This window comes from Spinacia oleracea, chromosome 4 (genome assembly GCF_020520425.1).
Source record: "Spinacia oleracea cultivar Varoflay chromosome 4, BTI_SOV_V1, whole genome shotgun sequence".
Taxonomy (NCBI): domain Eukaryota; kingdom Viridiplantae; phylum Streptophyta; class Magnoliopsida; order Caryophyllales; family Amaranthaceae; genus Spinacia; species Spinacia oleracea.
Genome location: NC_079490.1, coordinates 125,222,709 through 125,248,940, shown reverse-complemented (window position 1 = coordinate 125,248,940; position 26,232 = coordinate 125,222,709). Strand labels below are relative to the sequence as shown.

The following is a 26,232-nucleotide window of genomic DNA, read 5'->3' as shown; positions in this document are numbered from 1 at the left end:
ATTTTGGAATCACGTTCTATTGAAATTAGAAAGCAAATCCTAAATTCTAGATTCTACTCCTAGCCCAATTGGGCAAAGCCCAAACCAATATACCCAACAAAATACTCTTTTCTCTCCTCTACTCTCACGTGAAACCAAAAGAAAGAAAAAAAAAAAAAAAGAGACCCTCCTCCTTCAACCTCACGTACTCCCAGCCGTCCCTCTCCCTCTCTCAGCCGTGTGCCTCCACGCCGTCGTCCCAGCCGCCGACCACCACGCACGGTAATCTCAGCTCTCTCTCTCCTCTTGCAATCCTCTTTCTCTCTTCCTCTGTTTTCGGTCTTCCCTCCCCCTCGTTTTTGTTTCGTGCTTCCCTTAATGCTTGCGTGTTCTCAGCCCCGCTCGCGCAGCAGCCACCGCACGCCGCCGCCGTGCCCAGCCCCTCGTCGTGAGCCACCACCTACCAGCCGGCCGAACCTCTCTCCTCTTTGGTTCTTGGTTATTTCTTAAACCCTAAGTAACTAATTATTTTAAATTAATTATAATTGTTGGTTTAAATTATGTTCTTGATATTAAATTCATAATTTTTATGGTTTGAACATGATTTTCAGATGTTGGTTGAGTTTATAAACGAATTAATTTCAAGTTTTGGTTGATTGAATTATAAGTTAGGGCTTATTATGATTTATTAATTTGAATTATGTTTCCTTGGATTAAAGCTATGGGTTTTGTGATTTAAGTTATAAATTTAAGATTATATGAAATTTATAATAAAGTTATTAATTTTCAGATTATGTAATTGCATTGAAATATTGGTTTTGATTGTTTAAAGTATGAAATTCAAGGTTTTTATGATTATTAATCATGATGAGTTGAGTGTGGATTATTGAATTGATTGTTTTGAGATACTAGGAACGTAGATTGACCATGGTGAAGCTTTTAAATGAATTTATATTGCTGAAAATTTTAAGTACGATGTTTGCAAAAGTTTTCAACGAATTTCAATCACTAATTCAATAATTATGATTCTAGGAAATCAAATGTTTAAGTTTTGATATTGGGGAAAGTTCTAAATATGTTTAGGATGCATTTAGAATGCTCTCTTATGGTTATCAATGAGTAGGAATTGATTGGGAATATTTGTTGGTTGTTTTAGGCGGAGAATTCTCTTTAGGCGACTTTTGAAAGTGTTAAAGTGGCCTATCAATTTGTTTATACAAGGTACGTACATACCCGCGTGCTTGGAATGTGTGCTAATTGTTGAAATCATGTTGATATTATTGTTGAACTTGGTGATGTTGATATTATAGACAAACTTGGTTATATGGAATGTGCATGTTTAATACTGTTGGACAAACTTATTGAACTTGTTTTGCACTAAGAGAACTGTAACATGTTGGTTTGGATTATTGGTACAAACACGTTGGTTGGGAACACTAGATTATTCTATATGATTGGTTTGGATCAATTGGTTGTTGTTCCCTTTTTAGCTTTTCACTACTTTATGAGGGCCGAGGACCTTGTTTAGTAAGTTGAAACTTTATACCCATATACAGGGTTGATCATGGTTAAAGGAAAGGTTGGGTAAATTGGAATGAGTCTTGATTGATGCCTTTATGATCACGTACTTAATTCCAAGATGAAAACAGTTGTGAACGAATGTGGATTATATGCCTTATGTGATTGTTGAGTCATAACAGAGTATCAATTTGTAAATCATGTAAAGTGAAACTGAGTAGCAATAGCTTTAGACTGTGCACGTCTAAAGTGACGGACAAACAGGAGTTGGGGTTCATGGTGGTAGCCCATGGCCTTTTCTGGGACCGGATTGATCACCGTGTCCTATTTTTATTTAAACGTTCCTCGATATCGCAGGTCACTGAGGTTACGGAGTCGCACCCGTACCTCGTCTTCCTTAGTGAAGACTTCTGGATGGACAACTCGGTCCATTGTCTATTTCAACCAAAATAATATTATTATCATAAGTCTAGCCTAGTCTAGTCAAGTATGGTCGTCAAATTATCATGCTTTGTCTGCCCTTACTTATGTTCATTAGTATCATGTTAGGGTTCCTTTAATAGTATCATGTTAGGAATATTATTGTTTAGTATGTAGTACTCAGCTTTGCTGATTACGTGCTTTGTTTGTGTGTGTTGATCATGGCTATGCCTTATTGATCCTGTGATGACCCATCTTTGGTGAGCAGTCTCTAAGGATCAATAAGCGTTGCCCATCTACAGGTTTGAAGATGATGCATCATTGGGATCGGGATTAGAGAGCTTGTAGTTATATTTGCTTATTTAAATGATTTGGTTTGTTAACTTAATTTGAAATCTGTCGTACAATTCGTATTTCCTTATTCCAGTTAATTGGTTTTGGACCTAATATGTAATAAGATTATTTATGAACCTAAATGTTAGTTTTATGTTTTCCGCTGCAAAATTCTGAATAAGCCGTTACGTTTTCACACGGGCGATAATACTTTGATAATTCCCTACAGTTATATTTAAAAAGGGATATTTTAGAAAATGGAAATTGTCGGGGTGTTACAAAGTGGTATTTTTGAGCTAAAGGTTTTACTGACATTTTGTGTCTACCTTTTTTTAAAAATTTTAGGCACCTAACTAACTAATTAGTTACATAAAAAGAATTTCGTTGAAGTAAACTACAACTAGTGAATAAATTGAAAGTTATTAGTTAGAAATGTTTGAATTTATTTTAAAATTAACTCTGGAATTACATGCTTTGAAATACGTTCTTGTTTGTGTGACTTCATGTATTTCGGTTTTTTTTTTTTAAATTAACATTTTCGTAATTATAAAATAAAAAAAACAAAAAAAAAACTTTTACTGCTGCTACAGTACCCTAGAAAGAAAAAAAAAAAAAAAAATTGTATTTATTTATTAATTATTTTCTCGTTTAAATAATTATTCGTTTAAACAAATTAATGAGGGTAGGTTTTATGCAAAGACTCTATATTGAAAAGCATCATGTAGTCTTCAAAATTTAATGGAGGCTCAGATGTATTTTCAAGAATCAACTTCAGTTTCTTGATTCCTTTCTCTACAAATTCATAAGTCTTCTAGTCCTATGGGCTTTGCGGTTGTTCATTTTCATGTATTACCCGGTTTCTCAACTGTGACACATTACAAAAGTAGCCATTTTAAAGACATAATGAAATATGAACTTCCCTGAGATGTGTTCAACATAAATGCATATAGCAGATCTGGAGATGGAGGGGGAGGGGATAAGCAGTTAGCACGTACGAATAAAGCTCTAGAGGTGGGTTATACAACAAGCGAGAACATCAAGTAGATAAACTATAAGAAGAGTACGTTAACCAAATACAAACATAATCTTGATAGGATATGTGGTCCAAATCTCTGTTAATAATCTCTATAAGAAATAATCTCTACCTGGAGAGAGTCAGATAAACTTAATAGGCTAATGAGACGATTCTTATAATCTTGATAGGCTAATACAAACATAATCTTAATAGACTAATTAGGCGAAGTCTCTTTTAATAATCTCTACTTAGATAATCTCTTTTGATTTACACACCCAAATTATTAAAATAGTTGATGAGACAAGATCAAACATACCCCCCACCCCCACCCCCACCCCCGGCCACCTTTTGAATTGTTTGTTACTCGACTCTTTTCAATTCTCATTTCCTTGACCCGAAACCTTCTTTAATCTAACTAAATTGTTAAATAAGTGCATGAATTAGACTAAAACTTCATTGTTTGGCTTTCACCTTAGACTGATATCACATTCATCATAGTTAGTCAAAAGCAGATCAAATCAATAGATTATGTTAGATCAAGTATAAGATACTCAAAACAAGAAACATCATATTCTAACCTCGAACAAAATTATATAATAATTAATGTTGTGCTTTTATTCACTTGGCTTAATATTACCTAAACTTATTTTATTTGTGAATTCAACTTGACTTATGGTCGTTAACCTATATTATACTCCCTCCGTATTTATTTAAGGGATACACTTGGCTTTTCCGGCCGTATTTATTTAAGAGATACACTTGCCATTTTTGGTAACTTATCAACAGTGGCGGATCCAGGATTTTACGGATACTGTGTCACCACCGTCCACAAACCTCAAACCAATTATTAACTAAAATATAAATAACAAATTGTATTTCATAAAAAAAAATTATCCCTGATATAAATAAATATACATATTAGAACTATATATTACCCCACTTCGTATTAAATTGTACTTCAAAATTAAGCAAATAAATATGGACAAAAAAAATCTGAAAGATAGGTTCACAAAAAAAAATCAATTTTTTTTTGGTGCGAATAAGCCCACAAGGGCGGGGATACAAGTTAATTATACAAACATGCGTACAAAAAAACAAAAAACTAAATAAATAAATAAAACAACAGTTATTGGGAATCGATCTCTCGACCTAGGAAATTGTCAAGTTAATCTACTTGCCATCTGCATTCACCGCAACAGCAACAACGTATTTGTGATACTTTTTTGTACAGATATTTATATAGACACGTTAACTATGAGGTTTTAATCCAAACAGCAAAGTTTTTTTTTTTTTTTATAAAATAATCCAGGATGACATACAGTAGATCCGCCAATGCTTATCAACCCCACCATCTAATTAAATAATACATCTAATATACCATATCACCCACCATCCTATTAAACAAATAATTTCATAAACCCACCCCACCCTCCACCAACCAAAATGACATGGTCCACACATATTTAATTATTAAAATATCTATTCAACCCCACTTGCTTTATTATTTTATTTCATTCAATTATTCTTCTTAATACCCGTGTCCGACCAAGTGTATCTCTTAAAAAAATACGGAGGGAGTATGAATTTAGTTTTCCTTAACTAAGCTTCCACAAATTTATTTTTTCTTAAAGTCTTAAAACTTATCTTATACGAACTGGCTAATAAAACAAAAAAAAATTATCGCACTTTAGTTACTTGACTAGATTACAGTTGATTAAATTTCTTCGGAAATTTGGCTATTTTCGGCCCTTCTGGTTTAATTATTTATGTGTTTGTCTTCTAATTCAATATAACTACATCGTTTGAGTGTAGTAAGTTCCCCTATAGTGGGATTAGTGAGTGTAGTAAGTTCCCCTATGGTGGGATTAGTTGAGTATTTGGATTCTAGTATTAGTATAGTTTTGGTGGAGTATCGTCGTGAATTCGGTTCGTTGATAAAGAATTATACGAAATTGAACCACTTATCAAATTTTCAAATTGACTTTAGATGAATTGGATGGAAACCGTCCTCTCGGCTACAACAAATTGTTAGATCGTCTCTCCGAAAAGGCTGTATGTTCCAGCGATATGTGCGAGAGATGTCCCACAGTGCAAGATCTTCCCAACGATGGTAGTTTTGATGAAGGAATACCGCTTTTTGATTCAATTTGTTATGTATTTGTTAAATTCGATTTCTGTTGTAAATGTCGTATGACTTTTTATTAATGAATTGATTTTATATTAAAAAAATAATTACGGTTGACTAACGTACCCTCACAAAAAAAAAAAAAAAAAATTAAAAGGAATGAAGGTAGGTGAAAGGTGGGCAGTTGCGAATGCCACGTGACTGGGTGGATCCAAATAAATGGGGGTCGTTAATTGCATGAATTTGAAACCCAAACCAAACACCTCTCTACCCCGCCCAGGCCCATTTCTTCAATGTACTCGATCTCATCTTCTTCATCTTTCTATCATCTAATTAAGCTTCTTGTTATTACAACTCTACAGAAATGATCTTGCATTTTTCGGATCAACGATTTTAATCCAAGAACGAATTCAAGTGCTCCATTTTCCTTTTTTTATTTTATCAACGGTATCACGGTATGTACGTCTGTTACTCAATTTTATTTCTTTCATTTGATTTTGGAGTTTGAAGCGTGTCTTCATTCATTAACTTTTGTTTTCTCGTCTTACTCGTACAGTCGTACTTAGATGTTCGTGTCACGTCAAACATGGATTGATTTATGTCCTAGTTTTTATACTTCAAATACTTCCTCTTTTATTTTATGTTTTCATTTACAGTAAGAAGAGATGTAATAAATTAATGAAAAGGAAACTAATGTAGAAATAACTATTATTTTTGCTTCTAGGATAGTCATAATTTTCTATCTAATGACTGCCATGCTTAAATCAAAACTAATTATCTGTTTGTATCGGTTTAAAAATTGCTTTCCAAAGTTACCGTCCACGTAGTTTAGGAATTCACTTAAATAATAAAAACAAAAAATTGGTAACTTTTGTGTATGACCGCCTTACCGGAAAGACCACTTTGATTGCTTAACTAATTGATTTCATTGTTTAACTAATTAGTTCTAATGCTTTACTAATTAGTTTCATTGTTTAACTAAATGATTTCAGTGTTTAACTAATTAGTTCCAGTGCATAACTAATTGATTTCATTGTTTAACTCATATGATACCAATATGGACTTTTGTGTAAGACCGCATTATATAAAAATTTGTATAAAAATAAATTAGAGTTCCTTTTATTTTTTAATCTCAATAATTACTACCTCCATTTCAAAAATTATTTGCACAAATAGTAAGACAAACTAGAAAAAGTGTGTAAAAAGGTGGATAAATATAATAAAGTATGAATAAAGTAAGATATATGTAAAAATATGAGTAGGTATAAGAAAAAATGAATAAAGTTAGAGAATGTGAGTGTAAAGTGGTAAATGTACTGTGGGGGTAAGAGGGTAATATAATAAATTTTCATGTCAATAATAAAGTAAAGCATAGTGTAAAAAACATTATGAAACGGGCTAAAAATGAAAGTGTAAAGATCATTTTTAAACTGATGTACTCCGTAGTATGTTATACAGAGTATTAAAAACTGATAAAAATTTAAAATTATTTTTTGTTGACCTTATTATAGTATCAACGGTTTTAACTTTTAAGCATGGAATTGATAATGTCATTAGTGAGGCAAAACCATTTATATCTTTAACAATTTTATTGTAGAGACAGTTTTTTTAAAAGGACTTCTTATCATCATATACATGAATAGTATTTTAGAAAATAGTTTTTAAACCGAAGGAAAAGGAGAAATAATTTTGGTTTAACCAATTCTCTCAGGGAAATTCTTCTGTTATAAGATTACTTATTTTATTATACTCCTTAATTAATAATAATAATAATAATAAAATAATAATAATACCAATATCTAAAAAATACTTTTATTTTGTCCTTCTATTGTGTTTTTTTCATTTGTTTTTGCTGTAGTGTTCTTTCATTTGTTTTGTCTCGCCCTCTCTTTTCCACCAACAAAATTAAAATAAATAAATAACAAAATAAAATCAATTAATTTAGGTTTGAATCTAATATATATATATAAAGGGGAGTTTTTTGGAGAGATTTCGGAGCGCCACGTATGATTTCCACGTCATCTTATTTTATTAACTAATAGATAAAACACTTAATATGATAAGAGGTAGATTCTAACAAACCACTTAATATGATAATATGATAAGAGGTAATTTCAACGTATACAAATATCTTATTATCTTATGAATATGATAAAGATAAGGAGATTTCAACGAACGTTTATCCTACTTCTAACTCCTCCCACGTTTTGTACATATATATGTCACTTTTATTCTTTAAATTACCATGACTTTCCAATATCTATTGTGAAATAGAGTGAGAGAAAAGATTTTCCCTGATGTAGGTTTTCTTGGTTCTTAGAGAGTTAGAGGTCATGCATTCACTTGGTATTGGGGGCAGGGGAGCCATAGTTACTTCATCCGGAGAAACACCTGCAACTTTCATACCCTTAAAAACCATAATTGCTTGACTCCATCTGTCACTCTTGGCCAAACCCATTATCAAGGTGGTGTATCACCTCTATCAGGCATTACATCAAACAGTTGGAGGGCATTACCTAACATACTAGATTTCACATAAGCACCAAGCATAATATTACTCGAAATCGGATCCAATCGAGAACACGAATCGAATAGAGCTTTAGCAACACCAATCTGATTACACTTAAGATACATACTAATCAAACTGTTTTGAATAAAAACGTTGGAATCAAGACCTGATTTTAAGATTAGGGAATGAATTTGCTGTCCTTGAAAAACTGCTTGCAAAGAAGAACATGATTTCAGAGCAGAAACCAATTCCAGCTCATGGTCAATGCTTTCTTTATTTGAATTTCGGCTTCCAATTTGAATCGTCATTGAATTGAATCGTCATTGAATTGAAGAAACATGAGAGATTGGTTTTTGCTTCCGATAAAGTTTGAAGAGATTTCGTCGAGAAATGAGATACCATGTCGAATTTGATGAAGAAAGAGAACAACATGTTAGAAATTGCCGAACTGATTTGGGTTTGAGAGGTAGAATCATGAGACGCGAATCATGAGAAGTGAGAAGCTGTTAATTTTTTTTAGTGAACCAAGTACTACGCCATATAGTTTTCACACCATCAACAACATATGGATAAATTTATTGAATCTAAATTTATTAAGTATATAATAGAGTTTTATTTACATTAGACCTTTGATATTTGGATCAATTTACATAATACGAAGTATGAACATATGATCATAATGTTTTATTTACATTAAATATTTGCAAGTAAGACAAAAGTTTGTTGCCTGAAACGCCTCAGAATCAAAGAAGAAAAATAAATAGAATAGCAAATACAAAGTGTATACTTCGTATAATGATTTTCTTTAGATCACAATGAATATCTCACTAGAGGTTTCCCCATTATTGAACTAACCATTTTATAAGTTAGATTTTTCAATGAGTGTAATATTTTAATTCTTAAGAAATTTTTTAAATTTAAATTGCAAATTAAATCGTAGTTCCAGTTTGAATAGGGACCTAATTTAAAATTTTTATTATAGGCATGATTTATAAAAACACCAATGTATAGATGATGATATAATAAGACAAATATGTACGAAAATTGACAAACCCGTGCATCGCACGGGCTTCAAACCTAGTACTTAATTACTTCGTAGTATTGTTTTTTTTTTTAACATACTGTAGGTAACAAAATTAGGGTTTAAAGTGTAAAGAAGATTTAGTCAGCTAGAGAACTATTGTAACTCCCAAAAAGTAGTAAACACTCACTTGAGATTTTGACCCTAACACTTTTGTATTTCACAAACACTATAATTACTACAATCAATTCCCTCTTTGCTGGCATTTACTCACACATTTCCCTGTTTCTTGCTCATTACGAGTAGTTCTCAAAAAAAAACCTTCAATTTTCATCGACATTTTATTTTGTTGTTCTTTGATCTTGTTGATTCCCCCCAAAAAGAAAAAAAAAAATTATTGAAAGATTAAGGGTTTAGAGATTAGAGATGTTACCAACCTCGCAACATTGTGATGTTGGTAATCTTTCATTCTCAAAACCTTCGCAATATTCGGTTTTATCACAATGTGCTAAGGGGATTAGGAATTTTCAAATCAAGAAAAAAAGGTATTGTCTACGTCTTTTAATTTTTAATGTGTTACATATAGATTATGTACGATGAGTGATGTATACGATGGTGTGATATAAGATTTCATTTGTGCAGTGTGCTACTTTAGCGATCACAAGAATTGATTTTGTTTTGATGGGTTAGGTTTGATGTGTACGAGGTGTAAATGCGAATTAGGTTTTCCGGGCAGTAGTCAAAATAATTGATTTTGTTAATATTGTTTTTATGAGTTGTTATGTTTAAGGAAGTTGTTTTTTAAATCAAGCACTTTACAATGTGAGAGTGACCTAATTAAATATGTCACATTCATAAATTTGTTATTTATGATGGTAAAATTCCATCAAATGTTAAAAATCTTAATATTTTAAAACAATTCAATCGGATACACAACCCATCATGTAAATCGTACGAGCTTGATAACTAGTTCGACAGGAAAGGGGATTAATGGTATGATTATTATGATTTTGAAAGCGGTAGTTGTAGCATAAAAGAAAGGAGGAGGGATAATGGTAGCTGAAAGGTGGGCAGTTGCCACGTGCAGTCCCAAATTAATTGGGTCGTTAATGAAGTGAAAGGCATCCTGCGCCTCAAACCAAACCAACCCCCCATTACATTACAAACACTCTTCTTCAATGACTTTGGATCTTCTTAATTTCAATTATAAATACTGCATAAAAACATCATCTTTTTACATATATGATTCTTCAGTACATATATGTTGTACATTATATTATACGATCCTTCCATTTGATTCAACAACAAAATAGCACAAATTGTCAATTCTGATGAATATTTAGTTTCCCAGTTGCCCATTTCACCCCTTTCATCAACGGGTTCATTGTTGTTGGTTCATGCAGTCGACCTCATCCTTTTTGCGAATAAGGCTTTCTGGTTTGTTGTTACTGATTTTTTACTCCCTCTGATTCGAGTTTTCGGTTCGAATTTGTTAGTGTGTAGTTGAGCTAACTTAGTGTAGAATAGTGTGAATTGACTAGAAAATCTGATTGATATTGGTAGCTGGCTTTGGTTGACTGACTTTTCTTCTTACTTGTGTTTTTATATGTGTAGTCCAAATTGGACCTCAATTGCTAGTTTTTTTTTAATCTTCATTTTCTGACTCTTGAATGATTTCATCTTCTATGATTCTATTTAAATCAATTATTCATCTTCTATGATTCTATTTAAATCAATTATTTGAATATTGCTTTTTTGCAATTTCTCCTGTCTTTTGGTTAATTGGTATGCAATATTTTTCTGTTAATTTTCTTTGTTGTTGGGGAAAATTGAAATTACCCAGTTGAGCAGTTGAATTATTATTGATAGTTTCAGTGAATGATGATATGTTTAAAATTTAGTTCAAATTAAGAAATCAGTATTTGTTTAAATTGGTGTGATTAGCATTAAGAGGCGCAGTGGACTGGTATTTGGGCAATACCAAGCAGGGGTTGGTGTTTTAACCAAGGAAGATACAAAGATGGCGACTTTAGTGAGAACTCTTGATTACCTCAATGGAGCAACTCTACCGAGGAATTCTACAACATTGCCCATGGTTGATGAGTTCTGTTATGCCCTTGGAGGGAAGAGGCCAATCCATAGTATTTTGATTGCAAACAATGGAATGGCAGCTGTCAAATTTATAAGAAGTGTCCGGACATGGGCTTACGAGACATTTGGAACTGAGAAGGCTATATCATTAGTAGCCATGGCTACTCCAGAAGATATGAGAATCAACGCAGAGCATATTCGGATGGCTGATCAGTTTGTTGAAGTCCCTGGTGGGACTAACAACAACAATTATGCCAATGTGCAGCTCATTGTTGAGGTACTTTTTTTATGTGCTGTAGTAGCATTGTCCTCAAAATAATTCCTAATTAATTCTGTATTATGAAAATACACATTAGCCAAGGTTTAGGAAAATTGAAAATTGAAAATTCTTGATCATTATATTTGCTTCACTTTAATATGATAACTGTTTGTTTGTCAAGTGAAAACTTACTTTAAAATATATGGAATTTAGGAAATGATGGTAAAAGTTTGTGAGTAGAACTTTATTTTTTCTTTATTCTTTCAGATGGCGGAAATCACACATGTTGACGCTGTTTGGCCTGGTTGGGGACATGCGTCTGAGATACCTGAGCTGCCAGATGCACTTACTGCCAAGGGGATTGTATTTCTAGGACCCCCTGCTGTATCTATGGCCGCTCTTGGAGATAAAATTGGTTCATCATTGATTGCTCAAGCTGCAGATGTTCCGACTCTTCCATGGAGTGGTTCTCATGTATGTATCATGTTTCTTGCAGTCTTCACAAATTTTCTGATTGTTGGGAGTTTGGTCATCACATTATATGAATCCCTATCTTTCAGGTAAGAGTTCCTGTTGAAAGTTGCCTAGATACAATTCCTGATGACATATACAAGGCAGCCTGTGTTTTTACCACAGAGGAAGCAATTGCTAGCTGTCAAGTTGTTGGTTATCCTGCTATGATTAAGGCTTCTTGGGGTGGTGGAGGGAAAGGAATAAGAAAGGTGCGTTCGCTCTTGGTGATGATGTACAATAGAGAGACCAGTAGCAACTTCTCCTGTTTTCAACTCTTTTAAATGGATGTATATGTAGGCTTAATTATGTACAAATGCTTGGAAATACTACTAGTTAAAGACTTTGAGTCCCCTGATACATTTTCAACTACTGCCCTTCCCACGGATTTTCATGTAGACACATGGGCTTTTTCCTTTTCAGGTTCATAACGACGATGAAGTAAGGGCGTTGTTCAAGCAAGTGCAGGGTGAAGTTCCTGGCTCACCGGTATTCATAATGAAGGTGGCTTCACAGGTTAGATACTCTACAACATAGATGCGATAGTGAAGTAGTCTTGTATCACAACGACTTAAATATGTTCTTGTTCTGTATCCTGGTATTGTTTATAAAGTTTCTTGTTTTGAGAAGGTATTTTTATGTCTTGCAGAGTCGACATTTAGAAGTACAGTTGCTCTGTGATCAATATGGCAATGTTGCCGCATTGCACAGCCGTGATTGTAGTGTTCAAAGGCGGCACCAGAAGGTCGGTTCCTGACTCCTTAGTAGATCATTGATAAACTTCAAATCTTTTCCTTTAATTTCCCATATCTGACGTAGTACATATGCTTCTCAAAGAGATTTGTTACATTTTTCTGTAAAAGTGTATTTATGTCTAATGAATTGTTAGACAAGCTTGGTTTTGAATGTTTCTGTCCATCATATCAATTGATCAGATTATCGAGGAGGGTCCGATAACCGTAGCTCCACCAGAAACAGTGAGAAAACTCGAGCAGGCAGCTAGAAGGTTGGCCAAAAGTGTAAATTATGTTGGAGCAGCAACTGTTGAATATTTGTACAGCATGGAAACTGGCGAGTTTTACTTCCTTGAGCTGAACCCTAGGCTACAGGTATGGAGCATCCTGTACTTAACATAAGTAGTTATTATATAGAAACATGAGTTTAATTAGTCGGTTTATTAGTCAACAAGGAATTTTTTTATCTAGGCGAGTGAATAGATTGACCTTTAAATAAACAACGATTAATTACTAGTGCTATAAAACAAGCTCGTATTTTATCTTTGTTACCTTTCTTAATAATGAGAAACAGTTTGAAAGAACCGAGTCGACTAATAGAACTGCTAATTTTAGAACTAGAAATAAATAATAGACTTATTCTTTATTTAATCGATAATGGAATTGAATTCAAATCTGAAATCAAGCACATATTGGGGTTCTGCTCTAAAAAATCTGATAATCTAGAAGAATCGAAATTTGAGTGTCACGTCGTAAGATACTATAAAAATTGGAATTTTTTTTTTTGAATGGATTTGTTAATTTTTATTTATTTATCGTATTTTATCAGACTAATTTCAACTTTAATACTCCCGGAGAATAAACTCCGCGGAACTTCATTTAAATAATTTCGAGGTATTTTTTGCAATCTTCTTTTTATGGTCTCATTATAAATCATATAAATACAATTTGGATTTAATATAGCTATTTGTGCAAGTATTTTACGATGAAGAAGCAACTGTCTCTTGTACAGATCGTAATGTACCCCCCTTTTCCATCTTCAATGTACGTGAAATCATGAATAAAGAAAGAAAATACGGTAATGATCGGGGATAGCAGGTTCCAGTATTGCGACCTTATTTCATCTAGACTCGTCGTTTTGAATGTTCCACAATGCCCTGGTTCAGGGCATGTTTTGTTGAACTGCTCTGGGTTTTTATTCATTCTCGTCTTCCAACTTATGTGAGCCATGCCTTGTGAAGTTATATACAGCTGCATGCCTGCACCCGCATATTAGTCACATAGAAGATATTATGTCCTACAGTCTGAAGTCTGAACAATATCTATTATAATTTGTACACTCCTTATTTATTGTTAGAGTATCATATTCATGTAACTGCATTGTATTCAATTTTCATTTTTTTTGCATTTGCTAAATATAGGTGGAGCATCCTGTTACTGAGTGGATTGCTGAAGTAAATCTTCCAGCTGCTCAGGTTGCAGTTGGCATGGGCATTCCTCTTTGGCAGATTCCTGGTAAATGTCCTGGTCCCTTTCTATACATTTTAACTTATGTATTTACATCTAGCTCTCTTTTGTGAGTTCACTTGCTTGCGCAATTTTAAAATAGAAATTAGGCGATTCTATGGGAAGCCACATGGTGGGGGTTATGATGCTTGGAGAAAAACAGCACTCGCGGCTATTCCTTTTGATTTTGATAAGGCACAGTCTGTGAAACCAAAAGGTCACTGTATTGCTGTACGTGTGACAAGCGAGGACCCAGATGATGGGTTCAAGCCTACAAGTGGGAAAGTACAGGTTAGACTGTCTTGGTTTTTATCATACTTTCAGAATCTATCCTCTTGCTTTCTTTGCGATTGTATTGAAGTTTTTATATCATGGGTGTCTTAATTAGGAACTGAGTTTCAAAAGCAAACCAAATGTGTGGGCCTACTTCTCTGTTAAGGTACCTTTTTTCTCAAATTTCGAAGTCATCCTTTCATTGATTCTATCATGAGCTTGATGATGATCAAATTTTGTTATTGCAGTCAGGAGGAGGCATCCATGAATTCTCAGATTCTCAATTTGGTAAGTCAAAGGTTCAACTTATAATATTTTTTTTCAAGGTTCGCACAGATATGATGCATTGGAGGTGTGGATAATGAAATTTTGATAGTGAATTGACTAATACTGATCCCTTTTAACAGTGACACACTTTAAATTAAAAGTAGGCGATTCTTTAACGGATATAGACCTAGTTGATGTACTTGTAAAGTTGTAATCTTGTATATCTCAGTTTCAGAAGATATAACCAATCTGTTAACTAAATTTTTGCGAATTTGTCTAAATAAATGAATTCTTTGGCCAATTCATTTATGAATTGGTGGAAATTCTAGTTTACTGGTGTTTTTTTTACCACAAATGGATGGGGTCTATACTACAGAAAAGAGAGAAGAAAGGTTATTATCATGGTGTCACAGTAGATGGTAGATGTATCTGAATATGTCTTTTTCATAATGAGATGTGTGTAAACTTATAAAGCATGTTTTATGCAGTCTGCGTTTCTACAAAGAGGATTTTTTATAAAAAATCTCCTGTATCTGATTATGTTGTGACTTAGTTCTAGGTTTTTAAGTTCATGTGGTTCATAGTTTATCAAGGTTAATATTATTCAACTTCTTTGCAGGCCATGTTTTTGCATTTGGTGAATCGAGAGGCATGGCCGTAGCAAATATGGTTCTTGGCCTGAAAGAAATTCAGATTCGAGGAGAAATTCGCACGAATGTTGATTATACCATCGACCTTCTAAATGTGAGCCAGTACTTAGTTTCCAACATTCTTCCATCCAATTCACTAGTAAATGTCGAAGTTTTCATTCTAATATTTTCTTTTTCTTTCCCGCAGTCTTCAGATTACAGAGATAACAAAATCCATACAGGTTGGTTGGATAGCAGAATTGCAATGAGGGTCAGAGCTGAAAGGCCCCCCTGGTACATCTCTGTCGTGGGAGGAGCGCTATATGTATGTACCGCGTATTAAAAGATTGATTTCTTCCAAACGCTCCATCTGCCATATTTTTGTTTCCTTTGTATTGACTAATGTTAAATGACATTTGCATTTCCTTCTGAGCATCTCCAGAAAGCTTCTGCTAGTAGTGCAGCTACTGTTTCAGAATATATTGGCTATCTCGAGAAAGGTCAAATTCCTCCAAAGGTATGTAAAATACCGAGGCGGTGTGATTTACTTATTCTATGTTTCTTTCAGTAGTTTACATTAGTTCTGTTGTGGCAATTGCAGCATATATCACTTGTCCACTCGGAAGTTTCTCTAAATATTGAGGGGAGCAAATACACTGTATGTTTCATGCTATTCTACCTTGTTCATGGGGATTTTCAGTTTATAACTGTTGCACTATTGAACATTTTCCTGTTGTTTACCATAAAATTCTTGCTACTTCTCAGATTGAAATGGTGAGGGGTGGTCCTGGAAGCTACAGATTAAAACTGAACGAGTCAGATATTGAGGCAGAAATACATACATTAAGAGATGGGGGTCTCTTGATGCAGGTAAGAGTTTTTTATTAAAAAAAAGTTGATTTATCTACATGGTATATGGTGCTGATATTCATAAGAGAGAATAAGCCTGGGATGTGAAAAGCATAAATAACCTGTTCCTATCAACAGCAAATAACAAGCAGATCGTACATGGTAGTTCAGTCGAGAGTTTGAAACATTAGATTTATATTTATTCTATTGAATCTGATAGCAGGACCATATGTCTTGTTCTAAGACTTCTTGAAAATTTTGAAATTAAAAAACTGACACTTCTTCTGCGAAAGAGTCTCAATGCATTCCTAATGTTTTAGCATATAGCCTGTAGGTAGTCATGCCTATTATAATGCCCCTAGCCTTTCTCACATTTTTCGGGATAATGTTTCTCATCAGTTATAAGTAGACTATCTTCCTCATAAGGCTTATGTTACGATGGTGTTGGAAACCTGAGAAAGGCCGTTTCATTAATTTAAATGCTAATTTCAATTCGCTTGATTTTGATTAGCTGCGGTTTAGCTATTTTAATCCTTAAAATGTCATGCAGTTGGATGGGAACAGTCACGTGATATATGCGGAGGAAGAAGCAGCAGGAACTCGTCTTCTTATTGATGGACGAACTTGTTTGCTTCAGGTATCATTTTTTGCATAAAAGATCTAAATTTTTATGATGCTTAAACTGGTATTAACTTTTCCTTTTCCATATTTAGAACGATCACGATCCTTCAAAGTTAATCGCGGAGACACCTTGTAAGCTAATGCGGTATTTGGTACCAGATAATAGTCATGTTGATGCAGATACACCATATGCTGAAGTTGAGGTTATGAAGATGTGTATGCCTTTGCTTTCCCCTGCATCTGGTGTAATTCAGTTTAAGCTTTCTGAAGGTCAAGCTATGCAGGTAAGCATCATTTTGATTGTAAATATTGTAACTTAAGCAAATATTGTGAAATTGACTCTATGCAAGTGCTTATTGTGTAGGCTGGTGAGCTTATAGCAAGACTAGAGCTGGATGATCCATCTGCTGTAAGAAAAGCTGAACCTTTCCGGGGTAGTTTTCCTCTCCTGGGACCTCCAACTGCAATATCAGGAAAAGTTCACCAGAGATGTGCCGCGAGTTTAAGTGCAGCTCGGATGATTCTTGCAGGCTATGAACACAACATAGATGAAGTATTTTTTTACGAATTCATTTATGTTGTTATATTATTGATTGTCTCTCCAAATTTCTAATGTCTAGCCTCTGAAGGGGTTGATGCAGGACCTTAAAAAGTAATGGTGTGTTTTTCCTTTCTTATGTAAAAGATTTTTTTACCTGTTTGTTTCTTAGGTCGTTCAAAGTTTGCTGGTCTGTCTTGATAGTCCTGAACTTCCTTTCTTACAATGGCAAGAATGCTTGTCTGTCCTGACAACCAGGCTTCCCAAAGAGCTTAGGCATGAGGTATGTTTCTACATTATACCTTTTTAGTCACGCTTGTAAACAACTGCAGTCTTTATCTGTCGTTTTTCTTTTCTTTTCTGATGCCTATTACTGACCATATGTCCGCTTGTTCTGTTTCCTTGGACTTTTCAGTTGGAATCGAAATATAAAGATTTTGAAGGAATTACCAATACCTATAGCATTGAATTTCCTGCGAAGTTGTTGAAAAGTGTTCTTGAGGTCATCCCCTCACTTTGCTACCCTTCTGTAAATAATTCATTCTCTGAGAGTTTCTCGCATCAGTAATATGTTTATTATATTCTTCACAGGCACATTTGAGCTCATACCCTGAGAAAGAGAGAGGTGCTCAAGAAAGGCTTATTGAGCCTCTAATGAGTCTTGTAAAGTCTTATGAAGGCGGGAGAGAGAGCCATGCTCGTGTTATTGTTCAGTCTCTGTTTGAAGAATATTTATCAGTTGAAGAGTTGTTCAGTGACAATATCCAGGTTTGTTCATCCATGAGTGAATATTGATTTGTTGGCATTAAGTAAGCATTGGGGTTTGGTGTCGAGTTCACACTCTATGATTTTCAAACCTGTTCCATGGTTTCTTTCACTATCAGTAATGGCTATGTTCCAACTTTTTTTTTTGACAAATTAAGTGTGAACTGAACCTTCCCTAGAGGCCAGCCTAAATGTTGGGAATTCATCCTATGTGGCACCTGATGAAGAAACGATTTGTTTCTTTCTGTTTGAAGAAATGGTTGGGCAAGTACTTGGGTTATTGGCTTGTAGTGACATTGCGTCTAGCGTCAATGCATAGACAAACTTAAAACCAGAAGTGTCAGTTCTATGAATTAAAAAGCACTTTATTAGTTTATGATCATGTTGTTTACTTATCCAGGCTGATGTCATTGAACGTCTCCGCCTTCAGTATAAAAAAGATCTCTTGAAGATTGTTGACATGGTAGTGTCACATCAGGTATGCAGAGAACTTCAGAAATTGTCACTTCATATATTTGTAGTTTTGGTCCTTTTATTTACCCTAGATTCTTCTGCACACTTGTTTATCACCTATCCTATTCTTTTGGGGTTTCAGGGAGTTAAGAATAAAAATAAACTGATCCTACGACTCATGGAACAACTGGTTTACCCAAATCCTGCTGCATACAGGGAAAAACTTATCCGTTTCTCGCAACTGAACCATACGATGTACTCTGAGGTTGGTGATCCTTCAAGTTATGCTTATCTTGGCACATCATACCCATAGCTATTTATTTTCAAAGAATAGTCACTGATTTTAAGACTGAAATTCTCACTTCTGTTTTAGCTATCTAATGATGTATATTACTCTGATGTTTGGAGTGTCAATGAACTAATGCATAATCCTCCAATAATTGCAGTTGGCACTCAAGGCTAGTCAATTGCTTGAACAAACCAAATTGAGTGAGCTCCGTTCTAATATTGCAAGAAACCTTTCCGAGCTAGAAATGTTTACAGAGGATGGAGAAAACATGGATACTCCTAAAAGAAAAAGTGCTATTAATGAACGTATGGAGGCTCTTGTGAGTACTCCGCTTGCTGTTGAAGATGCTCTTGTAGGTTTGTTCGATCACAGTGATCATACACTACAGAGGCGGGTTGTTGAGACCTATGTCAGGAGGCTTTATCAGGTGAATCCATATTTCAATATTTTGAATTTGACTGTTATGTAATAAATCTACGTAAGCTTACTCCTGTTTTCTTTCCGATTCTCTTTTCAGCCTTATCTTGTCAAGGGAAGTGTCAGGATGCAGTGGCACAGATCTGGCCTCATTGCTTCTTGGGAGTTCATGGAGGAGCACGTTGAAAAAACTAACGACTCTGATGATCTTGAAAAACACAGTGAGAGAAAATGGGGGGCCATGGTTGTTATTAAATCTCTTCAGTTTCTGCCAGCAGTGATTACTGCAGCGTTGAGAGAAACAACTCAGAACTCTGAGGAAACACTTTTGTGTGGCTCTTCAGAACCAACCAGCCACGGCAACATGTTGCACATTGCACTTGCGGGGGTGAATAATCAAATGAGCTTGTTGCAGGATAGGTATAAAAAACATCTGTACTTGAAAAGTTCTTCAATAGTAGCACCGTGCTTCAATGCTTTCATGCATGTTGAACTTGAATATTTTATTCACCTCTAATAGATTGTTTCTCAGTTTCCGACCTTCACTGAATTTCTTGTGCCTAAGGGGTTGAGTGGATTTTCATTGATGAAAAACAATTTTAATCTTATATTAATAACTTGTTATTTGTGTTTTTTTAAACTGCAGTGGTGATGAAGATCAGGCTCAAGAGAGAATCGATAAGTTGGCCAAAACTCTGAGAGAAAAAGAAGTCAGTTCAGGTCTTCGTGATGTCGGTGTTGGGGTGGTTAGTTGCATTATACAAAGAGATGAAGGGCGAACGCCAATGAGGCATTCATTTTATTGGTCAGAAGAAAAACTTTACTATAGTGAGGAACCTTTACTGCGTCATGTGGAACCTCCTCTATCTATATATCTTGAACTGGTATAAGGCGCTCAACTGTCTTTCTTATGCTTGTCATTTTCCTTCTCTTTTACGGAGTATTAATTTGAGGATATAATTGTATAGTCACTGTCTCACTGATGCCTTTTCTTCTTTCTTTTTTTCAAATCAGGACAAGCTCAAGGGCTATGAACATATCAAATATACTCCTTCCCGGGATCACCAATGGCATCTCTACACCGTCATGGACCAGCCACGCATCCAGAGGATGTTTTTGCGAACACTTGTTCGACAACCCATCTCTGAGTTCTCAGGGATCGAACTAGGAGCTCTTCGAACACAAAGGCCCATATCTTTTACATCAAGAAGCATCCTGAGGTCTTTAACAGCTGCAATGGAAGAGTTAGAACTTAATGCACACAGTGCTGCCTTGAAACCCGATCATGCTCATATGTACCTTTATATAGTTAGAGAGCAACAAATACATGATCTTGTGCCATATAATAGGTATCTATTGATCCGTTCCTCCTTTTTCTTATTTTTTTAGTAATTGACGCAACTTACTCTTATTGGAGACCTATATCAACCTATTGTTTACAGGGAGGTGAATATAGATGACCAACAAGAAGAGGCAGCTGTTCAGGTCCTTTTGGAAGAGCTTGCGCGTGAAATTCATAGCTTGGCTGGGGTTAGAATGCACAGATTAAATGTTTGTGAGTGGGAAGTGAAGCTTTGGATGTCATCTTCTGGGCAAGCCAATGGTTCTTGGAGAGTCACAGTTACTAATATGACTGGTCATACCTGCTCTGTACATGTAAGTTTGATTTTTTCCTGTCTTTTATAATGCTAGAATTACGTAACATGTTGACAGAATTGCTAGTTGATTGGTAACTGAAGGAAGCAAATTTAGCGCAGTCGTTCTTGGCAAGTCCTGACTGATATCTGGTAGGAGTTTAGAATGGAAAGATAATTCACTATAAATGCGATGACTTGTATATGTGAAATCCGCTGAAATCGTCAAATATATAGACACATCATGCATCTTAAGTAACCTGTTCTGTTTCAGAAAATAATATTATATGGTTGGTAAACGTAGAATTCCTAAACTATAGTAGCATATAATAGCAGAGTTGATCCAGTTAGTACTTCTATATTGGTGCTGATCAAGCTAAATAATAGTTTCTTATGTTTGTTGGATTAATACCATGTACACGGTAGTCTTGAGTTTGATGAATGTTATTGCATTAATGATATCCAGGTTTACCGCGAGTTGGAGGATAACAGGCTACACGAAATGGTCTACCATTCTGTATCTGTTCATGGACCCCTTCATGGAGTACCTGTGAATGCACCCTATCAACCTCTAGGGATCATCTCCCGTAAGAGACTTCAGGCCATGAAAAGCAGCACAACTTATTGCTATGATTTCCCATCGGTATGAAATTTCAAAACCTGTTTTTTCCCATTCTGTAGTTCTGTTCATTAAAAATGCTAGGGTATCGTAGAGTTGTGGGTTACAAATTCATCCAGGTTACTGTAGCTTGTGGCAGCATTTAATCTTTGTTACAGGTCAATGGGCTTACAATATCGTTGTCGTTGTTTTCAGGCTTTCTCCACTGCCCTGGAGCAATCATGGGCATCTCAAGCTCCAGATGTGAAGAAACCTTCTGACAAAGTACTTTTGAAAGTAAAAGAGCTAGTGTTTGCTGATCCAGAAGGCACCTGGGGTACTCCATTAGTTCCGATGGATCGCGAACCTGGTCTTAATGATGTTGGCATGGTGGCCTGGTCCATGGAAATGTCAACTCCTGAGTTCCCTGGTGGAAGGACAATATTGGTTGTAGCAAATGATATTACTTTCAGGGTTGGATCTTTCGGACCAAGAGAAGATGCTTTCTTTCTTGCAGTTACAGATCTTGCTTGTGCCAAGAAACTTCCTTTAATTTATTTGGCTGCTAATTCAGGGGCTCGACTTGGTGTTGCTGAAGAGTTAAAATCCTGCTTTAAAGTTGGTTGGTCCGATGAGTCAAACCCCGAGTGTGGGTTCCAGTATGTCTACTTAACTCCTGAAGATTATGGTCGTATAGGGTCATCAGTTATAGCCCATGAATTAAAACTCGAAGATGGTGAAAGTCGATGGGTTATTGACACTGTTGTGGGTAAGGAAGACGGATTAGGTGTTGAGAACTTATCAGGAAGTGGAGCTATAGCCAGTGCCTACTCAAGGGCTTACAAGGAAACATTTACTCTAACTTTTGTGACAAGCAGGACAGTTGGTATTGGTGCTTATCTTGCTCGTCTTGGAATGCGTTGTATACAGAGGCTTGATCAACCCATAATTCTGACTGGCTTTTCTGCATTAAATAAACTTCTTGGTCGGGAAGTTTACAGTTCACAAATGCAACTTGGTGGTCCAAAGATAATGGGGACAAATGGGGTTGTGCATCTGACGGTTTCTGATGATCTTGAAGGCATATCAGCTATTGTGAAGTGGCTGAGCTATGTTCCAGCTTATTTAGGTGGTGAACTTCCAATAACACGCTCTTTAGACCCTCCAGAAAGGCAGGTTCAATATCTGCCTGAAAATTCCTGTGATCCCCGTGGTGCTATATCTGGTGTTGTTGACCCTAAAGGTAAATGGCTTGGTGGTATTTTTGACAAGGATAGTTTTGTTGAAACATTAGAAGGCTGGGCAAGAACAGTTGTCACAGGAAGGGCTAAACTTGGAGGGATTCCTGTTGGTATAGTTGCAGTTGAGACACAGACTGTGATGCAAGTTATCCCAGCAGATCCTGGTCAACTCGATTCTCATGAGAGAGTGGTACCACAAGCAGGGCAAGTATGGTTCCCAGATTCTGCAACCAAAACAGCACAAGCCTTGTTAGATTTCAACCGGGAAGAACTTCCACTTTTTATTCTGGCTAACTGGAGAGGCTTCTCAGGTGGGCAAAGGGACCTCTTTGAAGGTATCCTTCAGGCAGGATCCACAATTGTTGAGAACCTTAGGACTTATAACCAACCTGTTTTTGTTTATATCCCCATGATGGGTGAGCTTCGTGGTGGGGCATGGGTTGTTGTGGATAGTCGGATTAATCCAGACCATATTGAAATGTATGCTGACCGGACAGCTAAAGGAAATGTACTTGAGCCTGAAGGAATGATTGAGATCAAGTTTAGAACCAACGAATTACTTGAGTGTATGGGAAGGCTCGATCAAACACTAATCAGTCTCAAGGAAAAACTTGTTGAAGCCAAGGGCACTAATTCCTATACTAATATTCAACTTCTGAAACAGCAAATCACAGCTCGGGAGAAGCAACTTTTGCCTGTATATACTCAGATAGCCACCAAATTTGCTGAATTGCATGATACTTCTCTAAGGATGGCTGCCAAAGGAGTTGTCAGGGAAGTCCTGGATTGGAAAAATTCCCGTTCATTCTTTTACAAGAGATTATACAGGAGAATAATGGAGGAATCACTTATCAAGACTGCTAGAAATGCTGCTGGTGAAGGGTTAACCCATAAATCTGCCATGGAAATGATTGAGAAATGGTTCTGTGAGTCTGATATTGCAACTAGAAAGGATGGAAGTGCTTGGGATGATGATGAAGCTTTCTTCAGGTGGAAGAACAATCCTGCTAACTATGAAGAGAACCTAACAGAGTTGCGCGTACAGAAGGTGTTTAATCAGTTGTCAAATATCGGTAACTCAGCATCAGATTTGAGAGCTCTTCCTCAGGGTCTTTCTGCCCTACTTGAAAAGGTATTCCTAATTTTTTTATTTTCTTTTTCTAAATCAATGTGTAACATTTTTAAACTGAATGCAGGTGGATTCATCGAGTCGAGCACAACTTGTAGATGAACTCAGGAAAGTGCTCACCTGATGTGGTGAACAAGTGTTGTTGAATCAGGAAATTTTGCCAGGTGATGTGCGTGCAACTGGTGCAGTAACTCCTGTGTCGTTTCCTTGAATTGTATATAAAGGAAATCTCATAATTCAATTGGGCAACTCATTGTAGTTTATGGTTTGCCCCATTTTGTATCAATCTTTGTAATAATTTTATTAACTTTTTATTATTGATAATGCTCGATCTAGATGTTCAAGCTTTTCGGCTGAGGATTCAGTTAATATTAATCCCTCGTCTTCTGCTGTCATTATTTGGTCCCAAGACGACCGGCCTCGTTGGGATTAAATGCCATTATCTATCGAATAAGCAAAATCAAGAACCTTTTTATTTGTATAAACCAAATTACATCAATCCCCCTAATAAAAGTCATACATGGAGTATTATTAATAAGTTTATAAATTGTACTTGGGGAATATTTTTATACACGAGATACTTTTAATTATAGAAACTACTTAGGGAATATTCTTTAAAAAAAAATAAAAATAAATTGTATTATTGCTGTTGCATGGAAATAGATATTATTTATAAACTCTAGATTATTAATCAAATGCACACGTTTGTAAACTTGATTACTATTTTAATGATGTAAAATAGAGAAAATAAAATGACGTAATGGAGACGAAATAAAGTGTTAAAAGGTGGTCTTTACAAAATTTGGAACGGTCTAAACCAATTAATTAACAATGTGAGACGTTTACTATTTATCATTAGAATCTTGTAACCACTAACCACTTGTATATTTGTACCTTTATACGGAGTAACGAGCCGAGTAACGAGCCTTGCTCTAGTAAGGCTCAAACGAGGGACTAAATTGTTGTTAAAGACTGTTCACTCTTAAAATTAGTTAATAACAAATCATCGGAAATACGATAATGTATATGTTTTCTTCAATCGTCCATTGAATAAGCAAAATCAAGAACCTTTTATTTGAAAACCAAATATCTCGTGTTCATGTACGAGATGTTTTAAATTTTAGAAATTACTTACGGAGTACTCCTTTTTTATTTAAAAAAAAAAAAGAAATTTGAATCATTATTACTGCTTGGAAACAGATTTTATTTATAAATTGCAAAATTAGTATTTGTAGATAATTATTTTAACACAAATTATTTTTTAAAGGTGGTGCACAATAAATATTGACGTCAGAGTAAAAGTTAAATCAAATTGCTAAACCAAAAGAGGATTGGGGGTTAGTGTCAAATATTGTGTAATCTCGTATCATTCTCATTAATCACACACGTATATATAGTACAACTCAGTTACCTAAACCCTAGGTACACATTAGGTAACATACCATAGTTAGGACTCTACAGAATATTCACATAATAATATCTAATATCTTAACATATCTTAACACCCCCCCTCAAGATGGAGCATGTAGATCTCGAATGCCCATCTTGTTAAAAAAAAACTCAAATTGCGCCTTCCCCAACGCTTTGGTGAAGATATCTGCTAACTGAACCTTCGTCGACACGTACGACGGACTGATGATCCCTTCCTTGATTGCATCTCGAATGAAATGACAATCTGACTCGATGTGTTTTGTCCTTTCATGGAACACCGGATTCTGTGCAATATGCAACGCAGACTGACTGTCGCAATACATCCTCATGCCTTGGTCGTGTGTCACCCCCAAGTCGCGTAGTAGTTGTTTCAACCACTTCAACTCACACGTCAGAGCTGCCATCGATCGATATTCTGCCTCAGCAGACGACCGAGAAACAGTATGTTGTTTCTTGGTCTTCCAAGAAACTGGCGACATACCAAGTGACACAAACCATCCAGTCACCGACCGACGCGTCATTGGACACCCTGCCCAATCCGAGTCGCACCACCCCTCCAACTGCAACGCACTGTCCGACCGAAGTAGTATACCTTGACCCGGACACTTCTTCAAGTATCTCACTACTCGCAAAGCTGCTTCCCAATGTGCCTCCTTTGGTGCTTGCATAAATTGAGATAGGACATGTACAGAGTAGACAACGTCTGGTCGCGTGACAGCCAAATAAACCAGACGTCCGATCAGACGCCTATACTGCTCACCGTCCGACAGGTCTGGCCCGTCTGCCAATGCCAACCTATGATTCTGTTCCATGGGAAAGTCCACAGGCTTTGCTCCCAACAATCCGGCCTCTGAGATGATGTCGAGGGCATATTTTCTCTGACATACATAGAACCCTTGACTACTTCGTGCCACCTCTAACCCAAGGAAGTACTTCAGAGCCCCGAGGTCTTTCATTTTAAAACACTCCTTCAAGTATGCCTTAAAACTCTCAAGCGCAAACTTGTTATTGCCTGCGATAATCATGTCGTCCACATAAATGAGCACACTCAGCTGCAACGTACCTTTAGACAGAGTAA

The 26,232-nt window shown here is 35.7% G+C and overlaps 1 protein-coding gene across 3 annotated transcripts; it reads left to right on the top strand.

Moving 5' to 3' along the window:
• Nucleotides 1-5,653: 5,653 nt before the first annotated feature.
• LOC110793695 (acetyl-CoA carboxylase 1) lies at nt 5,654-24,118 on the top strand. 3 transcript variants are annotated; one of them, XM_021998598.2, is made up of 32 exons: nt 5,654-5,845; nt 10,865-11,288; nt 11,538-11,744; nt 11,831-11,992; nt 12,204-12,296; nt 12,430-12,525; nt 12,716-12,889; nt 13,936-14,029; nt 14,124-14,311; nt 14,409-14,459; nt 14,542-14,581; nt 15,180-15,304; nt 15,398-15,514; nt 15,632-15,706; nt 15,791-15,847; nt 15,955-16,059; nt 16,589-16,675; nt 16,752-16,943; nt 17,024-17,212; nt 17,370-17,480; nt 17,613-17,699; nt 17,789-17,965; nt 18,363-18,440; nt 18,558-18,680; nt 18,862-19,131; nt 19,222-19,541; nt 19,768-20,005; nt 20,136-20,470; nt 20,564-20,777; nt 21,222-21,398; nt 21,570-23,726; nt 23,791-24,118. In XM_021998598.2, the coding sequence occupies exons 2-32, from the start codon at nt 10,941-10,943 to the stop codon at nt 23,845-23,847; spliced, it is 6,744 nt and encodes a 2,247-aa protein (XP_021854290.2). In that variant the 5' UTR covers nt 5,654-5,845; nt 10,865-10,940; the 3' UTR covers nt 23,848-24,118. The 3 variants fall into 3 exon arrangements, with proteins under 3 accessions (XP_021854290.2, XP_056683536.1, XP_021854288.2); XM_056827558.1 differs by lacking the exon at nt 5,654-5,845 and adding an exon at nt 9,310-9,465; XM_021998596.2 differs by lacking the exon at nt 5,654-5,845 and adding an exon at nt 10,021-10,357.
• Nucleotides 24,119-26,232: the final 2,114 nt, after the last annotated feature.

Coding starts and splice junctions, on each gene's coding strand:
- LOC110793695 (XM_056827558.1), top strand. CDS start 9,347: ATGTTACCAACCTCGCAACATTGTGATGTTGGTAATCTTTCATTCTCA. Junction 17,213..17,369: donor ATGAACACAACATAGATGAA/GTATTTTTTTAC, acceptor TTTGTTTCTTAG/GTCGTTCAAAGTTTGCTGGT. Junction 19,542..19,767: donor ATGAGCTTGTTGCAGGATAG/GTATAAAAAACA, acceptor TTTAAACTGCAG/TGGTGATGAAGATCAGGCTC.